General features: G+C 53.0%; 4 protein-coding genes across 4 annotated transcripts; 2 read left to right on the top strand and 2 right to left on the bottom strand.

The window, feature by feature from the left end:
• Window positions 1-2,766: 2,766 nt before the first annotated feature.
• HMPREF1541_03563 (uncharacterized protein) lies at window positions 2,767-3,678 on the bottom strand (the record flags this gene model as incomplete). Its single annotated transcript, XM_008717914.1, has 2 exons — window positions 2,767-2,928; window positions 2,974-3,678. 2 exons carry the CDS (start codon window positions 3,676-3,678, stop codon window positions 2,767-2,769), a joined length of 867 nt encoding a protein of 288 aa, XP_008716136.1.
• Window positions 3,679-7,833: 4,155 nt separating this feature from the next.
• On the top strand, window positions 7,834-8,682 carry HMPREF1541_03562 (uncharacterized protein; the record flags this gene model as incomplete). Its single annotated transcript, XM_008717913.1, has 1 exon — window positions 7,834-8,682. The coding sequence occupies one exon, from the start codon at window positions 7,834-7,836 to the stop codon at window positions 8,680-8,682; it is 849 nt and encodes a 282-aa protein (XP_008716135.1).
• A 1,074-nt stretch (window positions 8,683-9,756) lies between these two features.
• HMPREF1541_03561 (uncharacterized protein) lies at window positions 9,757-10,446 on the bottom strand (the record flags this gene model as incomplete). The annotated part of the gene is made up of 1 exon (XM_008717912.1): window positions 9,757-10,446. The coding sequence occupies one exon, from the start codon at window positions 10,444-10,446 to the stop codon at window positions 9,757-9,759; it is 690 nt and encodes a 229-aa protein (XP_008716134.1).
• An 821-nt stretch (window positions 10,447-11,267) lies between these two features.
• Window positions 11,268-13,091, top strand: HMPREF1541_03560 (uncharacterized protein; the record flags this gene model as incomplete). Its single annotated transcript, XM_008717911.1, has 1 exon — window positions 11,268-13,091. The coding sequence occupies one exon, from the start codon at window positions 11,268-11,270 to the stop codon at window positions 13,089-13,091; it is 1,824 nt and encodes a 607-aa protein (XP_008716133.1).
• Window positions 13,092-13,575: the final 484 nt, after the last annotated feature.

Raw genomic sequence — 13,575 nt, 5'->3', positions numbered from 1 at the left:
AGTGCTTGCGCCAGATTGCTTTCGGCGCCGAGAAATGGGACATAGAAGATTGAAACCTCCCGCCACAGAGATGTTCTGAGTCGCCGAGGTAAAATTCACTGACTGCTGACAGAGAGGGCTGCCTACTTGACAAATACCAGCCAAGATCGAGGATGTTCAGTTTGATTCCATCATTGTCTGGGGCTCGGTAAGTAGCTTGATCGTGAAGGGCGTTTCAGTTCCGAGTTGTCATGGCAGCTGGTCTGATGGATGCGGTTCGTTCGTTTGGAGCCATTATCGCATTGAACATGGATGTAACTATCTTCTTGTATCAGGAAGTCACATTCATATGCACTGTTTGTCTGCTATTGCTTCGTTATTATCGATCGTTTCAGAGACAGCCACGTATTCTTTTGGTAGTACGCTTGCAGAACGCTGTCGACGTCGGTGAAGGGGCTGCGGCTGAAATACTCGCGGTCCATGGCATTTCGATGCGGTCATCAAAGGGATGCGGATTGGCCATCCCCTTCCAGCGACCAGTCTGCCCAGGAGCGCGTCTCTTGGAAAGTTCTGCTAACCTCTCATCAGTCAATCAATCAATCAAGCAATGTCGCAGCGACTCGGGAAAGTAAAGAAAGTGTTCGATGATGTTTCTCAAGCACACGCCATGGGGGACGACGAGCTTGTTTGCTACATCGTTTCATCTGGCCGCTCTCAAGAGGTCCTCGAAGATGGTGAGCAGGAATGGGGATGCATCCTGTGACCCACAGGAGTGGCGGACTGCGACCAACGATTGCATATTAGCAGGTTTGTTTGTGACCGCGAGAAACAGAACGTACCAAGTCGTTGGACTTCGTCAAGATCCTCTTGCTGAACTCATGGTCTGAGCGTCCACACTGCCCAACATGGGCCGAAAGCCTCTGAGGCGTACGGGCCAGTCATCGATGTGCCGCACTAACGAAATATATATCGATGAAGATGGTATATCAGTCTGCGAAAATCGTCAACACATGGTCTGGATGCAAAATTGCAACATACGAGGATGCTTGATTGCGACTAACTGCCACAGAAGGAAATTCGAGAAATGGTTCATCAGGATTCCGGGGCCACTGACTACTTCGAGGTTGCAACGCGTATGGCAGGGGGCGGTGCTTCTTCGTTTGAGGTGACCTGTTCCGAGGTTCATGATCATCGCTGTTGGCTCCGTCCTTACCCCAGTCAGCAAGCACTCAGAATGGCCACTGTCTACTTACATCAAGGACAGCAACGTCAATGGCTACTGGAGGCGGTTGGACCCCAAACTCGTGAATTGGATTGAGCCAAGGGGAGTGCGAAGATGTTCTCAAGACAAAAGGCTCTGCTGAAGGATCGAGCGTTTTGGCCACACTGCCGCCAGCAGTGGAGCATGCAGGCTCACTGGCGACAGTGCGAAGCGTACGGCATCATCAATGCGGTGACCAGTGCGAAACGTACACCATGGTTACCGCGTTGACCAGGTCTGTTGAGCACCTCCATGAAAAGGAGCTTGAGCGGAAGGCCCACCTTCGACGCAGTTAGCTATGCTTTTAGAAGCAGAGAATGGGCTTGAAAGGAATGCAAAGACCTACCTAAAGGCCCTACAGAGGTAGCACGCTTGCAACATCTGTAGCTTGATGGTTTATTGATGGTTTGAAGATGGTTAGGTGGTGGTTGAGGATGGTGTTGGTGATAATGTTGTACGATTCTATCTGTTCGGCTTGCATATTGTGGGAGAAGGAGTAGCCCTAGGAGTGCCAAGCCAATAAAGGTTGCCTACCCCACCTTTCAAGCGCAGGCAGCGGACATCAGTGCCTTGAAAGAGTTTCAGACTGGCTGGAATGGGCGGCTGGCTCGAATACGAGGGTCTCGTCTGCCGAAGATGCCGCGAACAAGCGGAATTTGAAGCTCTCAAGCACCACTGCTAGAGCAGAAACCACGTTCCATGAGGCGTATACCCGATCGTGGCTTCTCAATGCGCAAAATCACCCTATCGTTAGCATGCATACTGTAGCGCTGCTGTCCTCCAATACCGAGTACTCATTCTGGGATAGGCTACCACAGAGCATTACCACGTGGCATTTATAAGAGCAAAGATTTATCATGCTATTTTCATGAAACGGCAGTGATTCACATTCACGCGCAATCACTGCCACAATATATCTGGACGCCTTGTTGCCTTGTCTTGGCAGCTCGGCTAATTGCCGGCATATCCAGCCGATGTGAGTGACTATGCGCTTGTCGCTCTGAGCTGAGCTAGAGCTAGCTCCCTGTTCTGTCTTTAGCACTGTAGTTCTTTCTAGAGCTCTAGACCTTTGAATGTACACAAGGACATCAATGGTACTAATGTGATTAGAGTCTGGAATGTCTGCCACTAACTTCGTGGAGCACGACCACCGGGAGAACTGTACCCGGAGCAGCATGGCTCAGCACCCTGTACTCTGAGCAAGACTTATAGTAGCCTCTATGCGTCTGCAGTTTCAGCACTCGGTATAGATCAAGGCTGACGTTTATAAGTTCCATGACGCAAAGTCGTGTGGCGATGTCGATGTATACAGGTCGGGGACGAAGCTCAAGTTGCAGGACGATTGTAAAATGATGACTCACGTTTCAGATACGAGAGAGAATGTTCAGGTTTGATGCTACGTTGACAGGTTCTATGGTTGTAACTTCTCCAATCGCTCATAAATTCGTTGCGGCATCTGCCTTTGAAAATCCAAAATCTTCATCAGAAGACCGTATCTCCAAGAGTTTAGGTGCGGGTGATCGAGGTCACATTAGAGCCAAGCGGTCGCTGCCTTTCGCAAAATGACCGAAGAGACCACGGGTTGTGCGCGGTGAGAAGATTGGTGTGCCTTGCTCAGCGGCGTCAGCCACCTCAGAGAGTCCGTAGTCCGGGTGTTCAGCATCGACATGATCGAAATGGGCTTTCAACTACGGACTGTCAGTGAAAGTATGTAAGATAGGACATGGACTCACCTCCTCCACGCTCATGTGAGGGAAGAAAGGCTGGATTCGTCTCCAATTGCGTCCAAAGTCACAGACAAGAACCAGGAAGACCTTCTGCTCGCGCTCACTCCACAGCTCAACCAGACCCTCTTCGTCTTCAAGCCCAGGATCTTCGTCATCAGCGACCTCGTCTTCTGGCTGTGTATCGTCGTCCTCGAAGCCCCAGATCTCACCATATGGTTTCATGATTCGCACCATCTTTCCTGGGTTTACATCTTCCTGAATTGACCCCTCACCTTCTTCAGAACTTTGAGCAAATGTATCTTCTCCTCCAGACAAATAGTAAGTCTCCGAGTCCCTCATCTCTTCTTCGAGCACAGTATGGTGGGCAGCAGAGAGGGAATCTGAACTTCTCATCTCATCGAAGGCGGGGAATTCCTGGTGCGATGGTGTGGAAATAGGGTGGCTTGTATTGAGACGCTTGCTTGAGCGGCCCATCCCCTCCTCGTCCATGTCATCGGGAGAGGGATTGGCATCAATATTGGAGCTTTCGCGGTCGAGGAACTCCTCTCGCTTGCGAATCAAGGTTGTCTCAGGAGAATCGAGGTTGACCTTGCGGCGCTTAGTGGGGCGTGGGGATGGAGTTTCTGGTAGTTGTACTCTCAGGTTATGGCTTTCGGTATCGGAGTCATCGCTCTTGTCGTCGAGAAATTGAGCTTGTCTCTTGGCAGCCATGGTTTGTGATTGAAAGTTGAGAGAGATGGAAGATAGAAGAGATGCTAGGCGGTAGAGATAATGGCCAGTGAGGAGCATAGGGGCTGTGAAGGACTGAAAAAGAAAGTGACTGCCAACCAGTGACAAGAATGAAAAGGCTTCACTGACTGTGGTTGTACAGGCCCTTCTCAAGAGCCTTGTCGCGTGCAGCGAGTCCCATTGGTATGCCGGAAGCTTCTGCTTCTTGCATCATGCTCTTGCAACAGTGCTGTGGCCTGACTTGGCTGCACCTGATTGTTTTCTAAACTGCAGGTTCTTTCCCTTGCCTGAGGTCAAAGAATTTGCCAGGCTCTTTCAAAGGGCTTTGCTGCTTAAACTCTTTTCTTTCCTTTTCGAAAGCCATTTGGGCTAACTTCTATTAGCAAAGTGGCGTTCCCTTCTTCTTTCAACTTCTTCTAACCTCTGAAGATAATCTTCCAGCGCCGCACACCGGTATCCATCCTTTTGGAGCCAGCCGACCTATTTATAGCTGCATACTCCACCGATCATCTTGAGACAACCAGTTTATGCTGGGGGCCTACCAATGTCAGTGAGTAGAGCGACCCATAGCTTTTGCGGATGCTTCCATCTTGTGGTGCTCTCAACGACTGCTGACGATCTTCAAGTACGCACCGTACACTTCGCTACCGCAGGCTTCCTTTGTCGACAAAATGTGACGAACGAATCCATCGATGATCGATGCCTACCATTGGCTCAGTCCCATGAACAACCTGTTCAGACCTCTCTTTACCGGCAGAGATCGATGGCAAAGTACTTGCTATATTCTGCTCCGAAAGATCAAAGGTCTGCTTGACGGTTGGGCGAACCGTAACGGACATGCGTTGTGGCTGGCTCGAGAACACTGGGTCTGCCTGGACGTCGTTCCAGGTCATGATCGTGTGCTTGCTGTTTTTCAGTGACGGCGACTCGCACCTTCATGACGATATCGCTGCGTTTAAGACAAGATTAGCGCACGAGAGCCTTCCACGTCTACCATAAAACCAGCCATGTATGATGGCTGTCTGGCACTCGCTGGGTTAAGATCCGGAACAATGATGTGACATTTCAAAGTTCGAAATCCCTGCTTTGGTGTATGATGAGCCACAAAGTCAACCCGGTAGTGTCCTACAACGGTGCTAGCTTCTGAGGTTCTCTCCACCAGTTCGGCTCGGCCATTCATGTCGTCTATATACTGTGGCCTGGGCACGGTCAGTTAGCCTGGACTGGTCTATCTTCCAGGATCCGCAATCTGCATTTGACGGTTTAACACCGAAAGAGCTACTCGAGAGGCGCTCATCCTCCGTCATGTATTCCAACGAGAAAAGTGAGCCCAGGAGCTCGACATGGTCAGGCTTCCTACACAGGGGATGCAAATCTTGGAAATTCCCGAAGGGAAGAGAAGGGAGCGCGAATTCTTCGTCGACTTCGCCAAGAAGATGATCTTCTGGCCCCCCCTGAGGAACGCTGTGCCGTGGAGCAGTCCCCCGGACCATCCCTTCCTTACGAAGACTGAATCGATCCTCGCCTGAGAAGAGTGCCGAATGCTCATCGAGCCTGCCGGAGGGATGGCTGGCTGGATTTCAGAGGAATGGTGGATCATCTCTCAATGGAGACGTGATGGCGTGACTGCCACATGTCAACGCCTAGCACCCAGACCAGACGCAAGACTCTGGTGTCGGACTTGGGCACGGGATTCTGTTACCAGAATTGAACCTCCGTCTCGGGCATGCGAATGCCGGAACTTGCTATTCAACACACCTACTGGACGATCGAAGAAGTTCATTAACAAAATCAAGAGTTGTGCTCGCTTCCTCGGCATGGCAGTTGCACAACATCTTCAACAACATTTAGCTGCACTCCAATCTTATGGGATACTGCATACCAGAGGTACGCAAATATCCGCAGGGTGCTCATGGGTATCCAGGAGCGGGTGCTACCCATACCATGAGGATTGGAAGACTTGCTATCGTTGGATGTTCTGGACTTCTAATGACATGCTGCCGGGGCTCTGGCTACGCAGCAGAAGCACAGCCTCACATCTGCAAGCAGCAATTCGGATCCGAGGGTCGCGGAGGATACTCCGATGAGCTCGACATCATCTGCGATATTAGATAAAACCACCATCTGCAGATCTCGGCCCTCCTCGCCATAGAGCGTCCCATTTCGTTCCCTTCTGAGGATATCCGCGATGAGAAGGTCCGCATTCTCCGTGGTATGCCTGCCATCGGGCCGACGAATGTCATAAATAGACAGTATGGCAAATCTCTTGATGGCACCAAGGCCGCCTACACGGATGAAATTCTCCGCTACTCGTCACTACCAACGTTTCAAGCTTGGTTGCTCCTACCAGCGTGTAGCGGCGGCCCCTCGTCAAATATAAGCAACGCGAGTTGCTGCCTCTTTGGTCCCCGGATACGTCGTACTATTTGTCGACTGCGCATTCCCTTGCTAGGTTTATGAAAGCCGTTCCAGCAATTCATAAGCACATGGAAGCCTCACGCCGTTGGAAGCGGTTCGTGCATTCTCGATTCCAGAAGATTGGCGATGCTGGCCGTCGCTTAGTCCTCCACACTGTAATCATTTGCCAGCCGGAGATAGTCCCCCGTGGCCTCCACAAGTTCAAGGCAGGGGCTTGTACAATTGTCCAGCTTCGATGTCAAGAGAAGTGCCAAAATCACAGACAATGGCTTGGCTGGGTGAGAGATCAGGAGAACGGCAAGCCAATCCAATCGACGGCTTGAACACCTGAAGTGATTCCCACTGCGGATAAGCATTACCCGACTGACACCTGGAGCCTGGGAGTCACGTTGTGGGACGTCATCGGAGAGAGCAGCCTCTTCGATTCATCACAGCCTCTTGCCCTCCGGCAGCTCGCTGAGATCGATCCTCACCTCATTCAAAGTGATCTCGTGTTTTCTCGTTCTGGACCTGCAAGCGTTTGGCATCTCGATCGATTAATTACATCTCGAACCTTAGCTGCAATGCAGCCACGCAAAGGCCTTATTGATTCGATGAGCACTCACTCAAGCCGTGAACTTGCGGCCTTGAGCGTCTGGCAGGAGTGAGAACCGTAGTCGCGGCTATACAGCGCATCGTCGACTCGATGTTAAGAGTGGAAAGCCAAAAACCAAGTATTTCGGCTTGGGGGAGTGAACACATTGGCCGCCTGCGTTGTTGGTATTCGGCATCTCCTTTGATGCTTCCCAGAACTCTCAGTATCCTGTGATCGTCGGCCGGCAACTGGTGAGAGGCATTGACGCCGAGATGAGGAATCGACTTGTATCTTCTGATCAACAAAGGACTTCTTCATCAAGACAGCTTGCGATATTCACTGCTCAACGACAAGCAGAGCCTGGCGCAAACATCCCGCCGCTCTCGCAACCACGGGGTGGAGATTCTGTTAGGAGAATCCTGCTCTTGCTAGATCGTCTATGGTGACATCTCAACTCGGCTTGAGTATGCGCTGGTTAACGCTGGCTGCTTTGAACGGGGCCGCGAGAACATTGAGACCACGGACCGAGCAAATATTGCCTTCACATCATTGCGGAGTGTTTTGTGCGGATTTCGAAGGCTGGACGGCACTTCGGTTCTGTTTCCTACTTGCCCCCTGAGGACAGTGTATCCCTTATGGATTGAGAGCCGCGAGCGAAGGGCTGACCGCATCCAGCGTCATTGTGGTCCTTTGCAAGCAAAGTCGTGAGCCGTTGTTGCTGACAAAGCCATCGGAAAAAGGAGGAATCGGGAGTAACAAACGGCGTCAATATTCATGGCTTGTGGAATCTACCACGTCTAAGGTATCATGAGCTCCATTATAAATAAATGAAGATAGTCGAGGGGCTGGAGACCTGGCAGCGGCTATGGTATCGCAGGCAAAGGGAGGAGTTCAACAGAAGTTGGGCTCCTCCTGACATGGCAGCCATGCTGGTGGCAAATTTTCCTGCAGCAGTGAATGTCTGCAGACGGCCAGCCTATTCACACGCGAGGTTGCGGGTCGCTGCCTACCTGCGCGTCCCACCTCATTTTGACATTGCCAGTTGTCACTTTCTGAACTTCACAAGAACAACTCACCACAACTGTGCACCAGAGCACAAGAACACTTCACCTTCGACCATTCGAAACAAAGACCAGACCAACACCATGGGACGAAAGCTCCGAGCTGACGGCCGGTACCTGCAGTGCTGGCAACCAGGCTGCCTATTCTCCTCGAAAGATTACTACATCTTTTCGGGAACCGGCCACTTCGTGGCAGAGCATCGCTGGGCGCAAGAGCCCACCTCCGACCAGTGCGAGCGTCGGTGCCTGGTCATCTCGCCCGCGCAGGGCAGAGCCAACAACTTCGCCCGCGCTGCCGCTCGCCGTGCTGCTCGCCGTGCTGCTCGCCGTGGTGTCACCGCTCCCGCTCCCCCTCCGACCGCCCCTCCTCCTCTGGCACTTCCTGTCGCTCCGGCCATCACTCCAGCGACTTCTTCCGCTCCGACTGCGGCTCCGGCTCCGGCCCCGGCTCCTCCCTTGTCTGCCGTCTCTCCTCCGATGGTCTTCTGGCCAGACATCTTCCCCGCCGCCGCGGCATTCGCGGCCTCAGACCTCCCAACCTCGCGGTGCTTCTTCGCTGTCGACAGCGACGGCACTGCAGGCCGGGTGCGCGTCCCCGCTGCTTCCTGGCGGGAACAGCGAGAGGCGCTGGTACAGATCTTCGATGGACGATTCCTGTGGTTTGACGCAGGGGTCGACGAGGGCGCCCGAGTGTGGAGAGTGTGGGGAGATGAAGCAGCCATGGTGGCGCGAATGTTGGGCGGAGATGGAGAGGGGATGGTGGGGTTGATTGAAGGGGTGAAGGTTGCGGAAGTGGTTGGGGAGGGAAGGGGGGTTGTGGAGGCAGAGTTGGAGCGAGGTGGCCAGGGCTGGGTCACGGCCAGAGAGATGGTGCAGGGAGACGAGGCGGAGTGGGAGGAGTGGGAGGAGTGGGGAGAAGAGGCGGCAAGGTAGGGATGAGACCTAGACATGGACCTACCTCGCCAGGGAGGGAGCGGGGCGGAGTGGGGGAGTAGATAGAAAAAAGTGGCAGCATACTGATGCCGACCTAGGGAGGCGGCCCGGACAGCCCGGAATGAAAGAGTTGCTGAACCCATCCTTCGCTTTCTGCTTCCTGTTCCCTGTCTCTGCTCCTCGGCAGCATGTTTTTTCCCGCGAGAATCGTGTGACGGGCTTGACTGGAAGGGTTCCGCACGTTGCCTCATCTAAGTCACCTCGCCTGCCCCATCCCCACCTTCGACAGGCATATCCAATCTCCGAAGTTCACGGCATAGAGCAGTCAGAAACAGAGTCACGGAGCACGAGAGCTCCGTCACTCCGCCGAATGTCACTACCTTATATACGGTGCCACGAGAGTGAAGTCCCGAACGATAGCAGTACGCTCGACGTCTATATTGACGCGTAGCCGAAAGAGGCAAGTGAGGCGAGATAAGCTTACGAGGTCGCGCGAAATGAACACGACAACAACGCCAGAGAGCAGGCCGCAGGAGAGCGATGGCTGGGTACAGGCTTGCTTTCGTTGCCGAGATAATTTCAGATTAGTCGATTTCTGGTCATCTCATTGTTTGAATTTACATATAGGTAGGCGAAGCTCGCTGTCGGGCCATTCACATCCTCCTCGCCACTCCAGCTCGCAGCACGCTTGTGCAAGGAATGAAACTTCCATTGCCGCCGTCGCGACGTCTGCTCGTGCCATGCATAGATAACAGCAATGATCCCGCTTGGATCTGTTCCTAGAGACTGCATCAGAGTACCACAGGCTTTCAGCTCCTGCCCCCATGTAATCGCGTTTTGCGTCATCTCCGAGTTGATCGCGCCATTTGCTCCATTTGATCGATTGTTCTGAGGGATGACCGAAAAGCCAGCAATGACAGATGGGACCCGACAATCTCTTAGTAACGAGGCTCATCTGGACGACCGCCACTGCTTCTCTTCTCATCGTAGCGAGAGTCGCTGTAGCGGGGATCACCGTAGTGCTATTTCTTGTCAGCGAATGGTCATCTAGCAGAGCCTGAAGCTGGCTGCCGATCATAGGGCGGGTATTACCTTCTTTCGCAAAGCTGCCAATCGCTTCTTCTTGGTGTGCGTATTGATGTATGTTCCAATGACAAAGCCTACAATGTTGAAGAATGGCACCCACGTCTGCTCGGGCAGGAACTTCTGCGCGAACGCCAGTGTGATGGGGCTCGCGATCCACGACACCTTCATGACGGGCATGAAGCCGGCGCGGACAGTGGCGCGGATTTGGTGCCAGGTACGAGCGCCTGCGATCACCGCCATGCTGGCGAGGTAGACGCTGTTCTGGATGGGCGCAATGATCAGGTTGCTGATAATGATCTGCAGGATCTTTGCTTTCAAGCTCGTGCGGTTGGCAAACAGACGTTGTAGCAGACCGACCAAAACATGGCCCATGGGCGCGCCAATGAATGCGCCATAGGCTGCCATCTTTGGAACTCGCGAGCTGATGTAGTGACCGTGCTTGCTGCGATCGTGCGCAAGCCAGCTGGCGATAACTTCTTGCAGGGCAGCGAGGGAGCCAGAGGTGAGCATCTTGGTGCGTAGGGGGTTGGACTGTAGCTGCTTGAGGTATGCGGCTAAGTAGCCCTTGTTGGATTGACCGCCGGTGAGGGCTTCGCCGATGCGGTGCACGGTTGATTCATCACGGCCCACAACGGGAGCCGTGGCTCGTACAGTTTCTTCTTGGAATTTGACCGACATGACGGCGAGAGGAGTGAAGACAGGGACGGTGAGGGTGTCTGCTCAGAATATCAAGTTAGCAACGTGAAGGTGGTAAGCGAGAGTCGGCGTGTTGATGCGTCGGCTCGGCTATATGCTGGCGGGGAGTAGCATGTGCTTGGAGCTCATGCCACAGAGGAAGCTGCTCATGGGGGCACGTACAATCAGCGAATGCGTTTACACAGTGCTTGCGACAGAAGAAGTACCACTGACGCGTCGCATGTGGCAGCAGATCGGGCAGAGGTCTAGATTAAAGAGACTAATCAACCTAGGCTGATCTCTCAGAGATGGGCGTCGGCGGTCGCCCAAACAACCAACAAAGGTCCGCCGTATAAGTCGAACCGAGTTGCCGCTCACACGGCAAGAGCTGCCGAGCTCTGCTACGGTGCTTCAGACAGCTCAAAGACGCATTATCTGACTCCCGCTCATCGCAGCCTTGCTCCTTTCATCGCTTTTTCCATTTATTGTATCGTACTGGATCGTGTCACGCTGCAATGACATGGTCAAGATATGCTCTCAGAAATCCGTGGACTGGAGGGGAGAGATGGACTGCTGCATGTCCTCCCTTTACTGTCTTAGTTTTCGAGCGACCCAAAATATGCTAGGTGAGTGTGATGGGATTGTAAGGGCAAGGTGAGTGCATAGTAAGTGCAAAGTGAGTGTGACTGCCGTCTCAAAGCAATAACCTTTCTTGTTTGTGTGCACCCCACGAAGATCTACTCAACAAAATTAACATCAACACCGCGGTGATTATCTTTGCTTTACATACCGATTCTAGCAAGTACCAGTCCTGTGCCGCAATCATGTCGTCGTCACCTCATGATCCTAACTCTTCATCTCCTTTACTGCCGCCGCTCTCCTCTGGACCAGCAACCGCCCCTCCTCCTGTCTTCGCTGTCCCAGCCGAATCCAGAGATCAGACTAAGAATTGCATGCACCCTCGACTCACCCGCCTCTACGATCCCTTCAAAAGCTACCAATGCTCTCTTTGCCATCGCAGTGGGACTGATGCTGGCTGGTTCTGGAGATGCACTGCTGATACTGATGGTTTCTTGCCCGAGTCGGACTTCGCCAACATTCCCGCTCAAAAGATCGTCACCACCATACTACCATCCGCCACGACTCTGTCAAACATGGTCGCCTCTCTTGATCCAGCTGTCGTCAGCTTTCTTGACGAAGGTGACTATTCAATCGAGCAGCTCGACACTGTCCCTCTCCTCAATCCTCCAATTCTTAAGGGTATCGCGGGTCGCCAGTACACCCACGACCAAGTCAAGAAGCTCCTCAAACAAAAGTTCGATGTTCAGCGTGCCATCCTCGCCGACCTGGGTGCAGACACGAGACCCACTACCGCGTCCTCTGCTGAGCAAGAGTCGACTGCTGCAAGTTCGAGCGTCTTCTCGCGCATGAATACCCTCCCTACGAGCACCACATTCTCGACCATGTCTTCTACTGCTCCCGATGAGGAATTGCGCCGAGCTTACAATTGGGCTGAGCTTCAGCGTGTCTTTGGCTATGACAAGACAAACGAGATCGCAGAGCCTGATTCACGTCTACCGGCTCACCTGCAAAACCTCCAGCGCTTTGACATCTTGTCAAGTTCACCAAGTGCCGATGTGCGCGCACAAGTGCCAATTGCAGAGCGAGCTCCCCTCACCGGACAGAACGCGACATCCCACATCATTCCTTGCTGCAACTTCAGAGTGTGCCAGCGATGCCGTCCTCACTATCAACTTCGTGGTATGCCCAGTATCGATGAGGTCTTGGCCAATCCGGTTCCCCCACCAATGCATGAGATCATGAATCGTCCTGTGGCAAATGCTAGACATATGCTGCAGCTTGGTCTCCGCAAGCCCGTCCCACGTCCTGAAGCCAGCGAGGCCTCTGATCCCTCTCTCCTCAGCTCCACCGAGGGTCTCTACGAACCCGAAGATGCAGAGTCAAGCAAGTGGGACACTTACTTCGGCAAGATCCCTGCGGCTGCTATGGGTGAGAGTCACCCGAATGACGACGCTGAGGATCAAGAGGAGGCGAAGAGAGGCAAAGGCAAGGGCAAAATGGTCGCAGTTGCAGAGCCAGACCGTAAGGATGAAGATACCAGAGGCTCTGGAGCTAACACCTACCATGATGACGAAGCCACCAGCAAGACAACTCAAGACTCGGCAAGCAGCCATCGCGAGGAATCCAACCAAGGTGTCAAAGTCACACATACCGCCCGACCCCGCAGCGGTTTCCGCGAGACTGTTCGCAATGCTCTCCGTCGAGCTCGCAAGGACTCTTCTGATTCTCTTGCCACCAATCAAGGCCAAGAAGAAGCTTCGCCTCGTCTCAGCTTCGAGTCCACTAGTCGCTTCTCGCCTTCCACATTACTTAGACGCCGTCAGAGCAAAGTTCCGAGCAACGCTAGCCGTACGTCTGTTGTTGGCAACAACTCTCTGGAGGACTCGCTCAGCCTGATGATCGCGACCAACACTCCGTTACCCGCTAGCGATCAGCAAACTCCCTCATTCGCGTCCGGTGTCGGTCCTCTGCGTGCCGGTGTGAAGAAGCCATCCTACAGTTCTCTCGGCGAAGCAGTCCGCAAGGCTGGTGAGAAGGCTAAAGAGAAAGAGGAGAGAGATAACTAGGTGGATGCAAGTATGATTCGGACATGATTGACACAGGGAACAGGGTTATGAAGTTCGAGACGACTACGCGCGGTGGTCGAATATTGTTGCAAAGATGACGCATGCGAGAGATGATCTCTGAGGAAGAGTATCATGGAATGTACCAACATCAAGTCCACATCGGGACAAAAGAAACAGGCGATTCTATTTCCCAGGAAACAGTGATATCTTTGCAGGCTGTCTCGTCTCAGCTAACCACATGAGTGGCTCATTTTCATGGCCGCAGATGGCATGCACAACTGAGCCTATGTCTAGCATCACGAAGAAATTCAAATGGATTTGAAAATGCTTTTGGCTATTCTTCTGCTCGAAAAACCTGGGTATAGTATATTGCACCTGAGACAGACATGGTACAGACTGTCCTTGTTTGCTCTCACCGCGTCCGAACATCGCTGAGCCATGGCCTTGGTACTCTCCGTCTGACCTTTATCCACGTCGCTCACCC

The sequence above is a fragment of the Cyphellophora europaea genome (assembly GCF_000365145.1).
Source record: "Cyphellophora europaea CBS 101466 unplaced genomic scaffold supercont1.3, whole genome shotgun sequence".
Taxonomy (NCBI): domain Eukaryota; kingdom Fungi; phylum Ascomycota; class Eurotiomycetes; order Chaetothyriales; family Cyphellophoraceae; genus Cyphellophora; species Cyphellophora europaea.
The sequence above is the reverse complement of the archived record's forward strand: the minus strand, read 5'-3'. Positions and strand labels throughout refer to the sequence as shown.